The 21,806-nt window shown below is 52.3% G+C and overlaps 1 protein-coding gene across 14 annotated transcripts in view; it reads left to right on the top strand.

Annotated features, from left to right (window-relative positions):
- LOC119157766 overlaps positions 1-15,052 on the top strand; it is a 121,114-nt gene extending 106,062 nt beyond the window's left edge. For 6 of the 14 annotated variants that reach the window (XR_005107654.1, XR_005107648.1, XR_005107652.1 and 3 more), the window contains 3 exons: positions 2,370-2,516; positions 5,810-5,932; positions 6,532-10,702. Coding sequence is in view for 1 of the 14 variants with exons in the window: in XM_037409005.1 (XP_037264902.1) it covers positions 2,370-2,516; positions 9,961-10,207 (394 nt within the window). In the remaining 13 variants the exon portion in view is untranslated. Of the gene's footprint in view, positions 1-1,045; positions 1,056-2,369; positions 2,517-4,553; positions 5,933-6,531 lie in introns of those variants that run through there. The other 8 variants (XR_005107646.1, XR_005107645.1, XR_005107656.1 and 5 more) reach the window with 8 other exon arrangements.
- Positions 15,053-21,806: the final 6,754 nt, after the last annotated feature.

Genomic DNA, 21,806 nt, shown 5'->3' with positions numbered 1-21,806 from the left:
ACAGCCAAGGTCTGGCTTTGCCAGTTTCCCAGCTGCCAGGCATTGCCCTGGTGCTCATCCAGCCTCCGCAAGCGGGCAGAGGCAGTCGAGAGCTGCTGTGGAATCATGCCAGGGGCTGCGAGGCCGAGTGGGCACCCCAGCCCAGGAGCCCAGACCCACATGCCAGCCACCTTACACAGCAGAGAGGGAGGGGGGAGAAAGTGCTTTGTCTGTGCCAAGCAGCATGAAGCAGCATGTGAAAAGTCCTCCCTGCCCCAGTGCTTGTTCTGCTCTCTGGCAAATAGAGGAAGAAACCACCATATGGGAGCCTTGGGGATTCTTCCGAGCGTGGGAAGAGTCGGATACATTTGTACCAAGACAAAGCCAAGAACTTGCGAACAGCTCTAGTACTCAGTTTTGCCCCATGTTCACGTCATGATGGAAGCCAGCTGCCATTGCCAGCGGAGCAAGAGCAGCCCCAGAGCCCAGCAGTCCCCGCTGCCCCACACCAGAGCATCTCCTTTGCTCTTCAGAGCACGCGGCACTCACTGCTGGATCCTGTATTCAGCACAAAGCTGGTCTCTACTATTGCAATGCACAGGCATGTAGGCACAAGTGCCCGCGCTTAGATCCACTCAGAATTTAAATGTTTTCTTTTTTCTCTTTTGGTGGGCATTTTGCTGGACAGTGGTAACCTTCTTCACTGTGGGTTTGAATGGGTTATGTGAATACAGCTTGGAGGAATGCAGGCTACTACATAAAATGTCTCCAATACATCTTAATGTAGACATTAATGTCATTTTATGTTAATTACATGCAAAATGATTATTAATGTATTTATTGAATGTTGACAGCTGGGTGACAATCTTCAGTAATATGTTTTACTAATCAGTTAGCATTTAATTAATATCAAAATTCTCTCTAGGTTTAGTGAACATTAATTAGGCACCTCCGTCACTGCGCATGTTGCGGGATGTCCCTGGTGCTGCTGACAGGGCTCAACATCCTTGGCTGATGGATGGGGCAGGGCAACAGGTCTGGGCAAGGAGCACAGGCACAGGGTCCTGGGCAGTTCGGTGCCTGTGGCCCTCGGACCTCTGCTCTTGCTGTTTCTAGGAAGAGACATAGAACCTAATGGGACTTACTGACAGGGGAGAAGAATACACTACATCTCTTCTAGAAATCTGCTCTTTGTGTGTTCTGCCTTGCTCCTGCACCACCGCGAAGCAGCAGCACAGGCACTGCTCTCATCCAGTCTCAGTGAGATGTCTGCAGTGTCTGTCCCCTGCATGTTACCTCGTTAGTGTTATCAGCAAGCTCTGGAGAGCCCCTTTCCTCATTAAACAGGGCTGCTTCCAATCACCCCTGTGCAGTAAAAGCAGCGTGCTGTTCCCACCTGCAGTGATCACTTTACTGCCCATAGGACCCTTGGCTATGGCAAGGCATCGCACAGCCCCTGGCCAGCAGCGCAGGGCATTTCTTTATGCTGAATTTAAAACATCAAGCAGACTGATTCTCGAGCTGTGTGGCCAGCATTTTCTCTTGCCTCGCTGTCCTGAGCAGGGCAGGAGCCACGCAGAGCCTTTGCCCCTGCCCCACCCGTTTGCACCCACTGGCTGCAGCATCTCTCACCCGTCGGAAGAAGGCGAGCAGCATCCCCGAGACACCCATTGCAAAGACATCGGGGTCAGTAGCCGGGGAGCTGCTCCACCGCAGGACTGCTGCAGCACTGCTAGCTCTAATGGATCGATACTTCCGTCTTGTCATGCTAATTGCTCCTTGGTTGACATTCATGATGCTCTCCTGCTCCCTCCCTGTGTAAACTCTAGCTGGGATGCCAAGAAGTGGAAATACTGAGCCCTCAAAGCCTTGTGGGACAAGAGGGGTGGATGGCCAAGCTGCAGGGTACCGGCGTGCCACTTCCCCATCACTTGGTGGCGGACAGGCCTGGGGGAAGCGGTCCTCAGTGCAGAGTGGAGGAGCACAGAGCCCCAGCATGCAGCTGGATTGATCAGGAGCTGGTTATTTAGATATTAGTTAGAATAACTTTATTTTTGCTCAGCTGCTCTTTGTTTTTGTCACCCAGGCTGCCTGACACCCCCTCCGTGAGCAGAGGAGGCAGGTACCCCAGTGCAGCAGAGTCTCTGCCGTCCCTGAGTTGGACATACCGCTGCTGCCACGGGCGTGCGTGTCAGATCACACCTACCATATTGGCTTCCTGTCCCCAGAACATCAGGTTTTTGCAGCTAATGTGTGCGGGGGGTGTCTCCTCCCAACAATCCCCACCCCCAGCAGCATCAGGCCTCTGCTGTTCAGGGTTTTGTTAAGCCGTTTAGTATTAATTGATTTTTTTTTCCATTTTTTCTTTCTTTCCCTGGGCGGGTCAATAGCTGGATGCTCAAGAGCAGAGGATCTATCAACTGCAGACCAAGCAGAGGGAGAGGCAGGCAGAACTGGAGCAGAAATGCAGCCGAATCCAGCAGCTCAGCCAAGACCCGGAGGCCAGCCACCAGCTGCAGGAGGAAGCTCAGAAGCAGGTAGGAAAATATGCCAGTCCACCCTAGCTTGGCAGCCCAGGCTGGGAAGGGAACTTCATTTAATGCATTCAGAGCAATAGTGATAATCTACTGTTCTCGTTTACATGGCAGCATAAGGAAGGGCTAAAGATGCGAAAGCAAAGTCTGTCAAATCCCAGCAAGGAGGGGAAGGTCCAGGGAACCGAGGAGACAGCTGTGGCTCTGCTGACTGTAAATAGGTGCTAAGATTGCACTTGAGGATGTGGCTGCTGTAATGCACAGGCATTCTGGATGGTGCTCCTGCTGCTGACCTTGGAGAGAAGGGAACAGGATGGCCAGCAGAGAAAATCCCTCCCAGGACAGCAGTGTCCTAGCTGGTGGTTAGGATGTGTAGCGAGCCACGAGACGAGGCTTGTTCAGATCTATTCCACTGTGCTGCTGGGGATGAAATCCTCAGTTTGCTCCAGGACAGGCAGACAGTTAGGGTGGGAGTACCCTCATCGCCCTGCGGACCTGACAGGAGTCCTGTTGGGCAGTGCTTGTGCCAGCCCTCTCTGTGCCGGCTCCGTTTGCCCAGCCCTGCTACAGTTCCTCTCTTCCTATCCCTGTATTTCAGAGGCTGCCAGGAGTCAGGCCGTTTGCTCAGACACCGTATTCCTCCTGCATGTGAATCTGGTTTGGGAGAGCATGTCACCCCCCCACCTCCTCAGCCACAGCATTGTCTGAGTGATGTCCACCTGTAGTCATGAGTGGATTTTGACCACGAGCTGTCATTCAGATCCATACGGCGAACAGAGGGTGAAGAGAGCTGATCCTGAAAATCTGTGCAGCTACTGCTGCTACACACTGCAGAATTACTTGCTTAACCTGCATCTGTCCTCCATAGTACCCACTTCTCACCTCTTTCAGCACCACATAAGCCAGAAAAATTATGTCTATTCTAACTTTATAGTTAAATATTCTCAGTGTTCTGAAAGACTAAACCAGGTACTCTTGATACTGGAGTATCAGGCACCAGCATGCCGGATAGCAGCAATAAGCTCAGCACAGCTGGTTTGTCTGAGCAGCAGCTCAGAGGTGTTTTAAAATCAGGGAGGGGATGTCCCCTTATTAGTCAAAGTGGAAACATTTTGTTTCACATATGTTCACATGATATGAACATATATGAACAATATCTATATTGCACCATATGTGAACACGACACAATGATTATGTTCATTTCATTTGAAAGGCAATAACGAGACGGTGTTCCATTTACTGCCAAGTCACCCATTGTTCTGTGTGTGAAGGGACAGCGCAGTGGGTGGGCTGCACTGCACGCTGCCAGTCTGTTTTCCGACTGCCCACTAGTGAAGGCTGGGTGCGGGAAGTTCATGTGCCTTTGTCTGCATGTGTGAATGGTGGAGGACAAACAAATCTGCACATGTGTCAGTGCGTGCCCGTGTTTGGTACTGCGTATGTATGCAGGTGACTGTGTACTGATCTGTGCAAGGACAGCATGGCAGGGCAGGAATTACACTTCTCATTCTCCTTATATTTGGTCTTACCATCCTATCCCTCCATTCATTGATAACCAAGTTCAGCTGAGCCTAGCTGCTTGGGTTTGGTGTGGAAGAGCCCAGCTCTAAACTTCCTCCTACAAAACTCCCAAATAAAGTACTCAACAAGCCTCTTATATAAAAATATAACACTACTCTGGCTCAGAACAGTGTTCTGCCTAGCTCTGTATCTGGCAGCAGCTCATGCCTGTGCCTGGGAAAGAGCTCTTTTCCCCTGGGAAAAACAAGGGAAGCTTATGATATTACCCCAAGATGCTCGCCCACCTTCTGTGGTGAAGAGGTTTCCTGAGCCCAGGTGTGAGTCTTTGTGTTTAACAGCCCTTGAGGAATTTTCACCCACAAGTTGTCAAACTATTTTTGTAACTCAGATATTATCCAGCTTCTACAATGTCTTGTAGCAGTGAGTTCCATCGTTTAACTACATGTGGGATGCAGAGTCACCTCCTTGTGTTTATTTTGAACCTGTCCCCTGACAATTTCTGTGGTTTTATTGGAAGAGACCATGAACAGTCATTCCTTAGTCACTTTCCCTGTGACACTTCTAATTTTATAGTGTTCTGTCATGTTTCCTTTCCATCATCCTTCTTCCAGACAGAAGGGCCTCAATCTTCTTTTTTTTTTTTTTTGAGCTGGACGTGGTTGCTGATAAATCTCCTGGTTGGGGGGCTTTGGGCTCCCACAGTGGGCAGTCCGAGGATGCCTGTAGCAGGCTGCACACACCAGAAGCCCTCTGCAAGGAGTGTCAGGTGTAATTTAGCACTGGGAGCATGAGTTATGGCCCTGCCCTTCAAGGAAAGGCTAGCAGCACAGCCCTGCCTGTCAGCTGAGTCCCCCACCTGATCATGAGCTCTCCCGGTGAATGAATCAGGATTTGGCATATCGTTGTTTAATACAGCCCCCATGCTAATGTCTTTTTGAAATGAAACCGAGAAAGCTGTTAACCTCAGTTAGCCAGCTGTCCTCACCGTGACCTGGATAAATCATCATAGCAGGAGCTCGGAAGAACACCACTCTTGCTGCTTTGGAAAATGGAGCTGGAAGGGAAGGACTGTGCTTCCAGCTCGTGCCAGGAAGGCTTCTCGGCACCAGGGCTGTGCAGAAAAAGTGCTGCTGTGTTCTCATGCCAGGGACCCTGCTGGTGCTCCGGGCTGGGTGGCAGCACAAAGCCCAGAGACTTGCAAAGGCCGGGGAGTCCTCTGGCACGCTCCCCCCGGTCCTCTGGCACGCTCCTCCCGGCAGGCAGCCACCAGCCACGCGGCGTTGTACTGTGGGTGGGAGAAAGGCGCTGGGAGAGGAGAGGGTGAATTCCCACAGCGACCCCAGGGACTGGCTCCTTCCACCATTCAGCCGCTGGGCATCTCAGCATCCAGCCCCAGCTCATGACCATGAGGTTTTCCATGTTCTTTCCCTTCGGCTGGAGGCTGGACTTTCTCCAGGGCAGTCTCCTTCACAACATCTGAAGGCAGTTAGCCTTGAGGTGCCCATCTCTGTGGTGGGAAAAGCTATAAAGAGGACAGTTTGGTGGATACCACAAAGAGATCTAGATCTGCTGGAGCAGGGCATTTCTCTCTGCAAAGCTATTTTGACTCTGGGAGCTGTTGTCTTTATAAAGGCCTCATTAATTTATCTGTTCTCACAGGGTACTCCTAGCTGCTGTCTCTTTTGTGTGGCAGTGAGTTCCACTAGATGGGTTTTCTTTCGTTGTTTCTGATCTGGCTGTTTTGTTGTTTGGATTTTTCTCCTGCATGACTGAAGAAAATCACAACACCAGCTGCATGTGAGAAGCGCCTGGAAAGAGGAACAAAGCCATCTGTTCTCCATGTCCACAAAGGCACACACAAGAACTAAGGGACACAGCCTGCATCAAGAAAGATTCAGGTTAGGAATAGTTTTCTAATGGGGAGGAGAACAAAGCACATGAGCAGACTGCCAGGAGCCTGTGGATTTTTTAAGGACAGATAAACAAAAAACAGGGTGCTTGTAGGTTCCCCTGGCTTAGAACTGGAAGATGGGCAATCAGCCTCTTGAGGTTCATGCCAGCCTTGCTCATTTCCTAAATCTATCCTTGCCCACACCTCGAAACCCAGCTCTACCTTCTTCAGAGCCCCACTGCAGTCTCCCTTAGTGTTCACGTGCTACCAACACATCATTTCCCAGGCTGATTCCCCTTTCTAGCCAAGTGACCGCACTTGAGTCTTGGGATGTGTGCCCGCATCCTACTGGGGTTCACCTGATCTCCACAAGACTTAGTCCCAGCTTTGTGCTTCAGGTGGTGTCACATCTCCAGCAGTGCTGGCTGCGTTCCCATGCTGAGTAGCGGTGCTGGTTTGTGGGAGCATTCTTCCACCTCGCTGTTACGCTCCTGCAGGCTTGTTCACAGGAGGGGCTTGCTGGGGAGTACACACTAGTGTTTTCCCATGTAAATTCATCCTTATGTGTCTTCCTCATTAGTGATGTTCCTTCATCTCTCTTCTCAGGGAACAGGGTTCTGAGTGCTGTGGGCTAAAGATCTCCATATACACAGACTCCCCCCTTCCAGCCCTCCACAACTAAGGAGACCCGCCTAATCTCTCATACTGGAGCCTTAGCACTCACCTGAACATACTGGGCTGGCGGCTTGGCACTCCTTCACATGTTCCAGAGGAGCCTGCTGCCTGGGATGCTCCTGGGCAAAGACATGCTCCATGGGGTGAGCAGTGGCCTTGGTGCAGGTGGCTGAGAACTGATGCCAGGGCCCCAACTGAATCAGACAAGGATCAAGGAACAGTGCTGCAGCAAGGAATAGAACTGTGCGGCTGACAGCCTCTGAGCTGCTCCCTTTAGCGATACACCCATCAGTCTGCACTGCTTCCACTGGAACTGGTAGGTGACTTGTTTGCTGAGCTGCATTCAGGAACTGGCATGCGGAAAGAAAGCTGGATTTTCCCCCTTTTACTACCTACTTGTCTGGTCACAGGTTACCCAGTAGCCAAAACATGTGCTTTAACATATGCTGAATAGAGCAAGTGGAGCCTGGAGGATGTCAGAGGGTGATGAAGGCTCTGATACCACCATCTGTATGACATGTGCTGCTGTGCCTCAGGCTTTGGTCTGAGCACTGCAGTTCCACCCTTGGTGGTAAACATAAGAGTAGATGAGGCAGAGATGGGAGTGTAGATTTGCTATCAGAACTTTTGGATTCAATTTCCATTCTTGGGAGAATAGTTGTGTGCAGTTTCTTCCATGTGCTGCTTTGCAAATGAATTGTGCAGGACGTGGCTATCAGTCAGAGACCACCTGGAGAGCAAGGTCAGCTTGATGGCATGTAGTCTTGCTGTGCAGTGGCTGGCCCAAGCAACACGGAGGTCAGGCTCTGACTGATGGAAAAGTCTCGCCTCTGCTCCTTGATGGCTGTAGGAGTCCACTGCCCCTTGTTTACCTCCTGCTGTTTGAGTGCAGTCATGGAACTGCAGTAGCTGGATAGGCAGAATTGCCTGGGTATCAGTGGTTGATCTATCTGCTTTCTTCTCAATAACCAATGGGGTGCAGTTCGTAGCAAGATGTGCGTTGCCCACCCACTGAGCCTCGCAGCGCAGCACCCACTTGGCTTACGGGTTCTCACTGGGAGGGTGTAATGTGCACAGGCATATGCTGTGTACCATGTACCAGGACTCAGCGCAGCTCACACAGACATCCCAGCACCATCAGTAGGCAGATGGGGCCAGAAACACACACAGCCAGTGGGAACTGCAAGTGGAGGTGAACTGTGTTATTTGTGTAGATGCTGGTGAGGAACCCCACCAGGTACCTGGGTCTGAGAGCCAGTTCTACAACACAGACATTAAAGAGGGAATAAAGAAAATAATAAAGCATTGACCAAAATGATCTGCAAGGCTGATTTCTCTCCATGCAGCTTCTGAAGGAGCATTCTTTGGGGCTGTGGAGAAATAGGCAGCCTCCAGGCTGTGAGGCTAATGCAGAGCAACGGCTGTTTGTATAGCTGCAGAGCCTTTAAGAGAGACTTGGGAAAACTAGCTTGGATTCCAATGAATATTTACAATTACACTGCTCCAAAGCTGAATCCAATCACAGCACTGCAGTATGCAGGCTCGGTGCATCAAAAGAAAATGAGAGGAAAGCAGGAAAGATGGAGTTGCCTTTGGAGAGACTTATAAGCACAGATCTCTCTGCTTGTGGCAGAAATAAAATGCTTTATTTCTGATAGGAGCAATTTATTCTTCAGGCATTTTGCTTGATATTAGAAAGTGCCTGTCTGTTTTTTGAAGTGAGAGTCTTTAGTAGATGGTCTTTAATTCAGAATGGAAAGTGTGGTAGTCCATAATTTTGAGGCTGTACTAACGAACTCCAGAAATCGGGGAGCATTTCCAAACTAGACCAGGGGCCCCTTTCAGTCGCTGCATTCATGTTTACCGTGTGGAACCGTGTGGCTGGGCAGAGCTACCCTTGTTAAAACCATGCCTCTAATATGATATTTGGCCAATTACCATGCTCTGCCACTAAACAGGACGATCTAACAGAGAAAAGAAAGGGAAGTGCTGGCTGAACATTCATTGGCCTCTTCTTTTCTGCAGTGGAAGGTATGCAAAAGTAATGGTGTAGGAGAATCACTGCATGATAAAAAGATGGAGGCTCTGTGACCACTAGATTGCTCCAGAGAGCTGTGTGCAGCAGAATAGGAAGTGTGTGAGAAAGCAGCGGCACTGCTTGAAGTGGCCACAGGAACAGCACCAAGCAGCTCGCCTCCAGGAGCTGCTCGGGTGGCTGGCCCGTATCGCCCACCAACGAATGGTGCCAAGGGAAACTCTTGCATTCTCTGACTTGTGTTGGTACTTGGGAGAGTGTAGGAAAGGGCTTGGCTAAAGGGGCACCCATCTGGATGCTTTAAGAAGACCTACAATGTGTCTCATCAGTTTCATATATTGGGAGCTTTTATGGAACTGACACACTGGAACAGCTGTGAAAGAAGGTAGGTGTGAGAAGAGACAAAAGCACAGAGCAGACTGGGGACAATATGGATCCCATAAGCAGCAATTACATTTCTTACTGTGATGCTGCCTGCACATCAGTCACCAGTGCTACCAAAGCACAGCTGCAGCACTGAATGCTGCCTGCTGCTCTTAACATATGGGGGCTGCGAATAACCTGTGGCCTTGGTGTGGTCCTACAGCACCAAACCACCACTGCTCTTTATTACAAATATTTGAGGTATATCATCACATTCCACCATGCAGGCATTCCTTAGCATCATGGCAGCATGAGAGCAGATGCTTTGAGAGAAGTCAGGTTAGGATTTACACTAGAAGAACGTGCAATTGCTTTGACATGGTGTGCACTTAGAAGCACACCTGACCTGGGAAAGCGACATCTGAAGGGCTAGCCTCCTCCATCCCCAGGGCCCCAGCAGGCAGTATGTCTCCACCCCTGAGCAGGGGGCAGCGTGTTGCTGTTTTCAGACTGTGCATAACCCCTTTGTGTGTTGTGAAGATGATGCTTTTGCCTGGTGCATTTCACCTTGTGGCTGCACAGATCCCTTCTGCCGGATGGCAGTCTTAAAGGACGCTGATGGGAAATCCCAGGAAGCTGGTCTCTGATCTGAGTCACACTGCTGGTGCAGGGAAGCGTTCTGTCACATGCAAGGCATGGCACGGGGTGTTCCCTGCAGCTTGGCACGTACTGAAGTCGATAGCCCTCAGCAGGAACTTGCATTCAGTATTATGCTAAGAGGCTTAAAATCAACTGTGAAGTTTCAGCGTAGCTACAAAAAACTGTTTTCAGTTTCTCCACCAGCAGAAGGAGACAGCGCAGTTTGGTGATGGATTCTTGGAATCTGGCTAGCGCATCTGCAGTGGGGCATTTGGAATCACGTCATCATACAAAAAACAGTCATTCATTTCATTCATTTGAAGTTGTCTTGCAGGAACGGCAGTGAAAACAAGAAAAGGGACAGAGCCCAGTACTGTGTGTGGCAGAACAACAGTGCAGTTTGGTACCCACCAGGGAGCCACTGTGACCCATCTTGCTCTCTGCAACCTATTGCAGGCTCTTATACCAGCTCCTGACAGACACCAGTTGCTGTGGCCAAAACCAGCACTCCAGCTGACCAAAGGAGGAGCAGCATGCTTACACAAATCTGGTAAACCCACAGCCTGCTGAAAAACTACCAGATAGTTGCTAGAGCTCTACACTGGGCTCTCATTATTTCCATAGTGGGAACTGTGTAGTCAGACTTGCGCTGGCTGGGACAATTGAGCAGGCTCTGCTGTGCCCCCCCCGTCTGACCATGTAGCCCTGAGAAGGTAAGCACCGACACTGCTGTGCGGAGGTATAGGAGAGTGGGGAAAGGGCTGACAGTGACCTCTGTTAGCTGTAGAGCCCAGAGGGGAGGATGGCTGGCGGCGCTCCTCCAGGTGGAGGAAAAATCTCTGCAGGGCTAGAGGATCCTGGGCTGTGAGCAGTGTCACGTCAGAAGGCAGTGCTTGGGTGGGTGCCTCCCACACACATACCACAGCAACAAGAACCACTTGTAGTTCTGTGACAGTAAAAGTTGGATACAGTTAGAGATGGCTGTAAACTGGTGTATGTACTCTGCAAAAAAAGAAAAAAAAAAGTCTCACCAAACATTAATGGTCAAACATTTCTTAGAAAACTGCACAGATGTTACCCACTATCACTGGTAACAGTGCATGTGTAAACAGCCATTGCTGCAAACATCCCGGGAGCTACTACAGTTTCTCTGCTGTGTCTCTTTACACTCCTTCCCCCCTCGCTGTCACTCAAGCATGGCACCTTGCTCCCCGACCTGCTCCAGAGGCCAGAACTTGAGAAGTGCGCTGGCTGAGGCACCCCTCGTTCAGCACAGGTGAGTGCACACCTCACAGCTCCAGTGCCTGTGGCAAACCCAGGTGCCTGCGGGACCCCCGCATTCCCCCTGCGGAGCAGCAGCCGACCAGCGTTGCCTCTCCCGCGTGATGTCCTCTGGAGGCATGCAGCACAACGTGAGGCTGCCTCAGACAGGACCCCACGTTCCAGACCCATCGGGCTGTGCAGAAGCCCATGTGTCATGGATGTGGGAGCAGATGACTTCCCAGCTGTGGGCAGCAGCACCTTGCTCTCTGAGACTCCTCTGGCCTGGCCGAGTCCCCTGAGGAGGCCACTGGGCAACCCTCATGCCCCAGGGACCCTCAGCACCCTGCAAGCCGCATCCAGGCAGCAGCTCCCAGGGCCCACGCTGCCGCTTGTGCCCAGGGCAGAGGGGCTCCCTGACCTGCAGGAGGGCATGTGCCTCAAACCCAGCCCCAGGGCTCCCAGTGAGGACAAAGCAAGGCTTTCACGTGGAAGTGGGCCAGCTGACTCAACAGCAAAGGAGGTGTTGGCTAGACACCCTGGCAGCTCCTTGTAGAGAGGGACTGAGACACAGAGGCTTCTGCTGTCCTTACTGCCAGCTCTGCCACTGCTGAGAGTGAGCATTACTTAGAAGCGGATTAGTCTATGAAGGCTCACCTGTGCCCTGACACGGGGAACCACTGCAAATTTTTAAGCTAGGCTTTATGGATACAGCTCCTTAAAAAAGGAGAACAGACTGATACTGAGAGCAGGCAGGATCAGTCCTTGCAAAGGAGCCTGGAGCAGTGAAGGAAAGAAAACTCCGCGATCAGCTGGAAGTCTGTCTAGCTCACTGCCTCATCTCTGACAGTAGCCAAGAACTGCTCTCTTGGTCAGCGTAAAAAAGAGGGCAGAGATACTGCGGTGCTGCTCAGAATACTCTGTGAGCCTCCAGTCATCTACAGCTCAGAGGCTTCAGAAGCAAAAGTGGGGTCCTGAATTTAATCAACATAAGTGGATATTTTTCTCCCATTAAAAGGTTTAATTTCTTTTTGAATGCATATAAACTTTGGGAGCCCACCACATCCTGTCCTGTGCGAAGCAATCTGACACAACATACGACATTAAAAAAAAACCACAACTTTTTTTTGTTTTGTAGTTGTTACCTGGTAATTTATGGGGTGCCGCCGGTTCTTACATTGAAGGGACAACGAGAAATCATACTGCAGACAACCTCTAGATGCCAAACTCAATTTTATAATCCTCTTCAGTCATTTCTTTTCCAGACCAAAGAGACTACCTACTTTTTCCTCACATGGAAAATATTCTTTGTATGTGATCATCCTTGTTGCTCTTCTCTGAAGCACTTCCAACTCTATTTTTCTTGAGAGAGGCAGACCAGAGCTGCATATAGTAATCACAGTGCAACTTTCACTATGGATCTATTCAGTGGCATAACTGTGATCTGTTCTCCATTATTTTCTGGATAATTCTTAACAGTCAGTTTGCCTTTTGGGCTGCTCCTGGGCACTGAGCAAACATTTCCATGGAACCATCTCTACATCTATATCTGGTTTTATCTAGCACAGCCCCAAGCCCTCACTCCTGAGAAGGGACTAGAGTGATGGCAGCTGGGACTGCAAGCGAAATCTTGTAAGAAAGAAAGTGCAAATGCCCCAGAACTTCAGCAGGGTTAAGACCACCTGGCTGTCTCATACCTTCAAGATACGACAGCTGCTAAACATCTGAAACACAAGAAATGATGAATTAAGATCAGCCTCACAACACTGCAGCCCTGTTCTCTTCCAGGCACGTCACTGAGCAGCAGTCCCATGTGAGAGGCTGCATAACACTGTGGGAAGAGCGCCGGAGCCTGCTCTCCACTGAAGCAAAACTCTGGTCAGGTCAGGCAGACCCGCATTTGCCCTGCACTTGGACACCAAGCCTCTTTCAAGAAAACACCGGCGCCCGTTGAATATGGTCACCCTTTCAACCTTGTTGCAAGGATTCCTTTGGAGATCCCACCTTCATTACCATACCAAGTACAAAGGCCACCGTTACACAGGACCGTTGATGGCCCACGTGGTACAGGGACAGGCCCACACACTTCAGCTGATGCAGCCTGCACAGTTCAGTGCTGAGTAGCAGCTGGCTTCATTGCCCAAGAATTCTGCCGGGTGGTTCCCACTCACCTTTCACCCTTCAGCACAAGCACACCTAGCCAGTGAATGCAGCTGGAGTCCCTGCAGATAAACACTGATGTGAAGTCATTATCGATGAACACAAATAATGGCACGTTCTCTTAGTCCTTCTTTGCATTTTCTTTCTGTAGGTTCACAGACAGAGCAGGAAGGGATCACGCAGTTTGACCTGTACCTGCAGTCAAGAAAATTTCACCATGTTACTGCCAAATTCAGTAACTTGTTTAACGAAGGCACCTTCAGACAGGTGTTCAACTAGACTTGAAGACATCAAGAGATGGCTTCCTCCCTTGGCAATCAAACCCCTTGCATCACTCCTGATTTTTTTTTCTCTGACTATTGCTGTGCCAGTGGGGCTAATGAGGCTTTCTACGCAGCTGCAGTATGGCCTTGACTTCTGTCTCTCCTGTTTTTGATGCTTTCTCTTTTCTCTGTCTTAGAATATTCCTTTCTTTTTGGCCAGAGAGTTAAGGTTAACCACAAGGAAAGGAAGGGCATTAGGATCCTCTCTTTCTGCCTCTTTCTGGATTCCCATGCCCACCTGCCCTGTGGAGGTTCCCCCTGTGGTCCCCACCACAGGAGGCTTTTTTCGCTTACCGGCTCCCTCGGGTTTCTGTCTCTCCTCAGCCTCCTTGTTTTCCCCTTGTCTTTTGCCACCTGCTCTTGCCGTTGCTGCTGGTTCTGGAGGAGGCCCCCAGAGCCCAAACCGATGCAGCTGTCCAGGTGCACCATCCACCTCCCAGCAGCTCAGTAACTGCAAGAACCACTGAGGCTTCGTGTTCTGTGACCAGGCCTGAGCAGCACTGCTTTTCCTTCACTCACGCCTTCCTTCTTCCAGCAGGATCTCTGCTTTCTGCTCATTTCTAGCTCATGATTCCTCCTAGGAACACGCAGCAGCTCCTACACAGCTTACGTATGTCCTTAACCCACAGACATAAGAAACCAAGAGGCAGCTTGCAGTAGCAGCAGTGGAAGTGGTTGCCACGATGGGGTAAATACAATCAGCACTGAGAGAGGCACTGCCAGCACACTGGTGCTGGGCAGGAGGCAGCCCCAGCACGATGGTGCATGCTTCACCTTTGCCGGGCAGCTCCCGTGCTGGCCTGTGGGTGCCTCTCATCCTGGGTGGAGGTGCTTAAAACCCAGCTAGACACAGCCCCGCACAGCCTGCACCCGCTGACCCTACCTGGGCGGGGGGGTAGACTAGATGGTCTCAAGGGGCCCCTGCCCTGTGCTGCTGTGACGCTGGGCCTGTCCCCCCCAGGGCACTGGAAAGGCACAGGGGGCAGCAGCCTCTGGTCTCTCAGCGAAGCCCCCGGCGGTTCCTCCAACACCAGCACCTGCGTCGTCGTGCCAGGGACCAGCCGAGGTACCTGGCGCTGAGCAATGGGAACGTCAAAGGGTGGCTTCTGTGTGACGGCTGGGTGGGCCCCCAGCCCTCCCCCCGGCCTCCCTGCTGCCCCCAGCCCACCGCCCGTGCCCCTGGGGAGGGCAGGGGGCAAGGCAGTGGGGCACGGGGGCGGCTCTGCCCCAGGATCTGGCTTGGGCTCTCAGCCCAGCGCAGCAGGGCAGGTTCCTCCCTGGCTTTGCCGCCGCGGCCGTCTCCCCCTACTCTGTTTTAACACGTGCAGTGCTTAACTTCTCCCGTCTCTGGAGGGGACCCTCTCTTAAGAGGTGCCATGTTTTCTCAGTAAGTGTTTGTCACGGCAGGGCCCCGGGAAGGATAACGAGACCCTCCGGCGCAGGGCCCAGCCGCCCGCAGCCCTCCCGCGCCGCCGCGGCCCCCTGCAGCCGGCCCAGCGCCGGGGGCTCAGGCCAGGGCTGCCCGCTCCCGCGGCACACACACAACTGGAAACGGGCGCTGCAACTGCGCAGCAATAACCTTCAAGGCGCATTAAAATTCCACGAACGCAAACCCTGTTCCCGTTTTCCCTTTCACGAAACCCGCCGGCGGGTCGGGACCCACCGCCCCCCTCCCTCCGCGCCCCGGCCCAGCGCTGCCCCCGGCTCCTCGGCCCGGCCCGGCTGCGCCCGGGGGAGCACGGCGCGGCCCCGGGGAGGGTCCTGGCCAGGCCGGTGGGGGAGATGCGGCCGCGGCGGCAGGGCGGCCCTGGCCGCTCCAGCCGTCTAGCGGCAACGGCTCGGGGCTGCCTCCGGGCCGGGCAGCGCCCCGACGCGCGGAGCGGCAGAACGGGCCGGCACGGGCCGCCCGGGGCGGCGAGGCGGCGGCCGCGGGAGAACAAAGGTGCCCGGAGCCGCCTCGCGCCGGCGGCCGCTGGGAGGAGCCGCCGTCCCGGCGAGCGGCGCAGCGCGGGCCGCGAGCGACCCCTGCCGGGCGGCGGCAGCAACGCGGAGGGATCCGGGACGAGGCGGCTGTCGGACGTGGCCGTGGCCGTGGCCGTGGCCGTGAGCAGCCGCCCGGCCCGGCCTGCCGCCTGCGACTGCGCCTCCTGTGCTCCTCGGCCTCTGGTCCTGGGCCGCCCGCCGCCGCAGCCCCCAGCCCACCGCCCCCTCGTGGCCCCGCTCCCCTCCGACCGCCCCGGCCTTCGGACCCCGGCACGCGAAAGGGGTTGCCCCCTCCCCTCCAGCATCCAGTGCTTCCAGCCCCTGGCTCCCTTCCAGACCGTTCCCTCCCCTTTTGGCCTCCCCTGCCTTTTCAGTCTCGCTGTCTTCTGGGCTCCAGTTCTCTGCCTCCACACAGCTGCTTGTGTGTCGTCCCCTCCTGCCAGCCTCACCGTCCCCTACAGACCTCCCCTGACTCTTCAGGCTCTGCACCCCCTCCAGCCACCCCTTCCCCTTCTGTATACCCCCCACGCTATGTTTTGGACCTCATGCGGTTTTTTTCAGTCTGCTGTCTGGCCTCAAAACTCTTAACGGACTGCTCCTTCTTTTTGCACTACCACATACCACACACCCCTCTCTAATCCTCTGCCCTTGTTTAAGCCTCACACTCCTTTTTGCAGCCTTGCCCTCCCATGCCTGGCCTCCTGCACACTGATGGTCACTCTTTTTAAGCCTCCCCGTGTCTCTTCTTTAGGCACGAAGAGGCATCTTCTTTTCTGCACTGCATGTCTGGCGGATGGGAGGGTGCGTGCAGCCTGGGGAGAGGTATCTTTCATACTATCCTGGTCTCAGCAAACAAGCATAGACACAAAGTAGAGCTGAAAAATTGCAGAACAATAAAAAAGCATGAAACCTCTAAATTGTGGGATGCCAGGTGTTACCACAGCTGCCATTTTCACCTTTACCAGGTCTTAGGCATGTGCTTGATTTCTGTGGTGCATGTAAGGCGGGGGGGGGGGTGGTGGGGTGTCTGGTTATTTTAAGAATTCTTTTTAACTTCTGTTTTTACAAATGACATCCACAGATCACTTCATGTTCAGGTTGAGGAAGAGAGCGGAATGAGATTGGGTTTCCATTAGTGCTTACTTCCCCCCACTTTCTTTTTCCTTCTCCCCCCTGCCATAGGCTGAGCATATACCTACCATCCGAGCATGCTCAAAAACACTTCTGTTGTATTTGCAAGTGTTTGTTTCTCGGGAAGGAGTTGGGCCACATGAGGATGAAGACTGGTTAAACAAAACAAAACAAAACAAAAAAGCAGCTATTTTTGCTGTGGTTAGAATTATTTTTAACACTAGTAATTTTTTTACATGCAGGTATTTTTCCACTCATTCCGTAACTCAGAAATAGTTGAAAGGAGGTTAATCAAACATTTGAATTAAATGCACCCTCATGCAAAGGGTCAGCATGGAAAATTTAGCTGCAAAACAGAAGTGTTTCAGAAGTTCAGCCTGGGTAGGAGATGATCACATCCATGGTCCACTCAGCCTGGAAACACTGAAGCACACATGACCTCTGCTCACCTGCCACACACAAACAGACCCTCTGAGCAGGACTAAAAACCTGAGTGAAGCTCTCAGCCCAAGATCTCTTTCAATAGTTCCACAATAGCTTACCCAGCCTGGATCACCCCTTTGAGCACAAGCCCCAGGATGGTTGTGTCTGGCTCAGAGCACCAGCTGCTGCAGTGATGACCCAGCGTGGCATCTCCCACCCCAGCACAGGACCACCAGAATTAGTGTCTGCTTTGGAGTCAGTAACTGGGTGACCAGAGATGGAACAAGCTGTCCAAACTTTGTTTTAAATGTCCACTGATGGCACATTTCCTGTAGCATTCAGTTTACTCTGCCAACTATTAATGTACATGCTCATTCAAGTTTGGCTTGTTTCATCTTGCAGTCATCAGACTGAGATGTACTTTCACCTGTTAGATCTAAGAGTCTTCTGTTATCGACGCTGTTCTCCACAAAACCGCTTACATGCAGATGTGTGAGCAGATTACCCCTCACTCTCTCCTCCACTAAATGCCACAGGCGGCTTCACTTGAGTCTTGCAGGCTGAGGCAGTGCCTGTGGCTCCTCTTGGAGCCTCACCCAGGGCTCCAACATCCCCCTGCACCACGAGCACCAGGAGCACACGAGCTCCCGCCACCACGAAGAGACCACAGCTCCTTGTTGAGGTGTACCTGTTGCTAACTCAGCAATCGTGTTGATTCATTAGCCCACAGCTTCCACCAAGCACCCGCAAGCCGATGATTAAGCTCCAAGACTGCCATGTCTCCCAGCAAGCCCATGCTCCTGGGACAGGTCTCTGCACTGCAGGAGCAGTGTTCTGTGCTTTGGCCCTGAAAGTGGGATTTTACATTTTGCAGTGACCTGATGTCAATGTGCCTGCAGCCGAGTCCTGCCTGCACAGCACCCAGAATCTCAGTGGTGGTGGGACGCCTCCTTTGCTGTCCCCCCATCCCTGCATGCATGAATTTATCATTAATGACTTAATCCATCATTTCATTGTTTTCTTCCATTTGTTAGGTAAAAACACTATAACAACTCCTGACACAGGCATCTCACACTTGCTGGAGTTCACCATCCTCTGTGCTGCTTTGTACGTGCCAAGAGCTTGCTCATATTAAGGTGATTGCGTCTGGGTTTTACTCCGAACTGATTTTTGCTTTCCATTTTCTCAATTGCAGTACATGGGACACTGATACAGAGACCACACAATCCAGGAACCCACATGGAGAGACTGAGGCAGCGTTTGGGGTGGGCTGAGGGAAAGCATGTACATGAATGTGTGGGCTTACATTTGGTGGGAAGGCAGAAGTTCCTCGTGTTAAAAGATGCAGAAGTACTGCACTGGCAAAATAAAAAGAATTTACAAGCCAAAACCATTCCATCAGTGGGCTTGACCCACACTGGTGCCAGTAGATGTACCTGGTCAAAACCAGATGGGATTCTGGGGAGTGTACATAATTCACATGCACATTAAATACTGAAATTTAACTGAACTGACATACAGTGGCTGCAGGAAGGCAGCACCCCTCCATTCTGTGGAGGGGACAGCAAAGAAGGGGCTGTCAGAGAAGGATAGGTTCAAATGCAGGAGTGCACTTCTAAGCTATTAAACAGTTCAGATACTTGGAGCGTTCTTTTAAAATGCCACCCAAAACCATCAGGCGTGTTACGGAGTTGGACCTCGGGACATGAGCATCGGACTTGTCTAGATGGCATGAGGTAAGAAAGCAAAGAAAATATGGATTAAAATCTGCCCTGTCCAGGGGTTTTTCCTGTTTCCTGTGTGCAAGAGCATGATCATTGCTTTCCAAAAATGGCCATTTAGGATGGCTGCTAGGGAGCAACGCCCAGCGGCAGGAGAGGCCAGCCTCAGCTGAACCTGAGCAGCAGAAGGCCCAGGAGCGATCTGTCCCTGCTATACAGCTGACCACAGGCAGGACACTCCGACCTGCGTTTTTGTTAGCTGTCAGTGTGGATGTCTGCAAACTGTCCCCTCGTGTGCACCGTGGCTGATTCTGCTGCCGTCGTGGCTGGATGCTGGGCTGCACAGCTAACCGTCAATGTGTCCAGCACGTACTGGTATGCACAAATACAGTGTCTGCTGCTGCATGCATTCACATAGTTACAAGACCTTAACTTATCTCTGCTTTGGCTTCCCTGTGCAAAACAGGGATAATAACACTTGCTCATTTTGCAGAAGGGCTCTGCAGTTCAGTTCATGAATATAAAGTAGTTTGAGATCCTCTGATGGAAGGTGCTAGAGGTGGACAAAGGGGTGCTAATGGCACAAAGCTGACTAAGTCCCAGGCAGCGGTCTCACCCAGTTGTACTGTGTTTGCTAATCCAAGTGTGTAATCAGAGTATGCATAGGCGACATGTCGGTTCAGGCTACGTAATACACAGCAACTTCAAAGCGTGCTCTCAATGTGAGCTCACGCTTCCCGAAAGGGGCAGTCGGTATCTGTGCGCACAGCCACAAAGGACTGGCGATGCGCAGATGAAAATGGAGAGCTGTCTGGTAGTGGGAGTGCGAGATGGGTGCATATCTAAATACAGACAATGGTGCCGCTCCTTGAAACACAAAACATCTAAATCTCTCTCCTCCCTCCCCACCTCTGCCTGTCAGCTCTTCCAAATGAAGTCCCAGCTTTGTTTTCCTGATTTCCATTTTGTATCCTAAAATATTCACTCCAAGTTCCGCTTGACAGACATCCCTAATCTAATCTCCATGTCTGCTTTCTAATTTTCGCAGTCAGGATAAAACAAATTGGCTGGTGTTAATTGCCTGTGCAGCGGCCTGGAGCTTTGAGCCGTGATTTACGAGCTCAGAGCAGGCGCTCTGCAACACATTTTTCTTAATTTATTTTTAATGAGTCTCTCAATTAATTTTCTTGGAAACATCTTAATGATGTTGGAGGCGGGTGTTAATGAGGTTTGTACCACTGCCTCATTTTGCATATTTTAAAGTATTGAATGGCACCACAAGCAAGCTCCTAGTCCTAAAACAGAGAGAAAAATTAAGGCTGAAGAGAGGTGCCCTCCTCAGCTAATACTGCTGTCTCAGCTTAGGCTTCCAGGCTGTGTGGGCCAGTCAGTGACTTTGAACATCAGGAGGTGGACACTGGCCGAGCTCGCAGAGACTGGACAACCCCGGCAGCGCGGGAGGGCCAAGGGGCTGCACTGGGGCACGGCTGGTGGCTGGGTGCTTCTTAATAGATAGGATCAAAGCCTGGACTCGATTCTTGGGCACACCACAGTGCTCCCTGACCCCCTGTGCTGGCATCCCCTGCCGCGTGGGCACCCCATCCCCTGCATCCCCCCAGCCAGACCCTTTAGGCAGGAGTGCCCTGGGGCATGGGGGCCGGGCTGCCTGGTGCTGGCAGCTGTGGGGTGCTCCAGGGTATCTCTGCCCACTTGCAGGGTCCCCAGCAATTGCTGGTGCGTGTGCCGGTGAGAGGCAGCAGCTGGATTGCCTTTGTTTTCTCTCAGCACGTCAGTCTTCATTAAACTGGAGGAGAATGAAAAGGGATTCACTTTTGTCCCAGCCAGAACGTGGCAGCTGTTTAATTTCAATTAAAGTGGCACTGAAAAGAATAACATTACTGCAGTAATTAAAGTGAGACAACTCCCACCCCCAAACACTGCATGGTGCCAGCTCACCCAGCAGAGTCCAGTTTGGCCCCCCAGTCCTCCCAGCACCAGGCAAGCATGGGCAGGTGGCTGTGAGTCAGGGCTGTGGGGCTGCCCCACAGGCTCACAAGGAGCTGGAGCAGGGTTGAGACCCACAAAGACAGACGCTGCCCACAGCAGCAGCGTGGGGCAGCAGGATCACATGAGCTGGGGGGCAAGGACAGGCATGGCAGTGGGTCAGACCTGCCTGGGCACAGGCAGCCCATGGGCCATCCCAAAGCAGAGCCCTACTGCAGCTCCCCGGCTCTAGGAGCAGGTGGCTGGGTCCCTGCAGCACAGCACAGTGTAGCACAGCATGGCGTGCATGGTACAATGCAGCACAGTGTTGTGTGTTGCACAATGCAACATGGCATGGCGTGGCACAGCTCAGCATGTGTGGCACAATGCAGTGCAGCACGGCACGGCACAGTGCAGTGCATGTGGCACGGCGATGCGGACCATCACAGCACATGCAATAACCAGCCTGGCAGTGAGTGTAGCCCAGTGGCACAGCCAGGGCTGCTGCATGCAGTGACAAGGGCAAACAAGGTGGCAAAGGCCCACGCAAGCAGTGACTGCAAGTGGGCCACGGTGCTGCAGGCTGCAGATCTGGGTGCATACTGCTGCGGGACAGCAGAGCAATGCCAAGCCATGCCGAACTGTGCCATGTAGAGCAGTGTGGGCTGCTCTGGGCTCAGCCCCAGCAGGGCTGAGTGCACACCCAGGTGTGCAGGGTGCTACCAGGGGAGGGCAACGGGCTTTAATTAAAGCAGCAACAAGGCTGCAACAGAGCACCAAGGCAGAGGATGGCAGCCATGGACACTGTGCCCTGGCTGCCACTGCCTGAACAAGACTGAAATCGGCAGAGAAATTTTGTTCCATCGCACTGGCAGAAATTAGGGCTAAATTCAATTGTGTTCTGCACAGTGTGGGTTAAGTGGCCCAGCTCGCAGGGCTGTGTTGGTGCTGTGTCGGTGCTGTGTCTGCTCCTGCTTCCACCGCCTGTGGCTTCGACTCACTGGTGGAGCAGGTCGTCATGGCAACTGATAATTCCTATTATGGTACATCTTCGTTCACCTTCTAGACCCAGCTTGGTGTTGGAAATTGCCAGTTAAAATACTTACCTGTGAAACTGCACTGAGCATCAGTGAGGGGTGGTGACGTTGGGAGCCAGTGGCACAGGCAGGCAGGGCCAGCAGCAGG

The sequence above is a fragment of the Falco rusticolus genome, chromosome 15 (assembly GCF_015220075.1).
Source record: "Falco rusticolus isolate bFalRus1 chromosome 15, bFalRus1.pri, whole genome shotgun sequence".
NCBI lineage: Eukaryota > Metazoa > Chordata > Aves > Falconiformes > Falconidae > Falco > Falco rusticolus.
The sequence above is the reverse complement of the archived record's forward strand: the minus strand, read 5'-3'. Positions and strand labels throughout refer to the sequence as shown.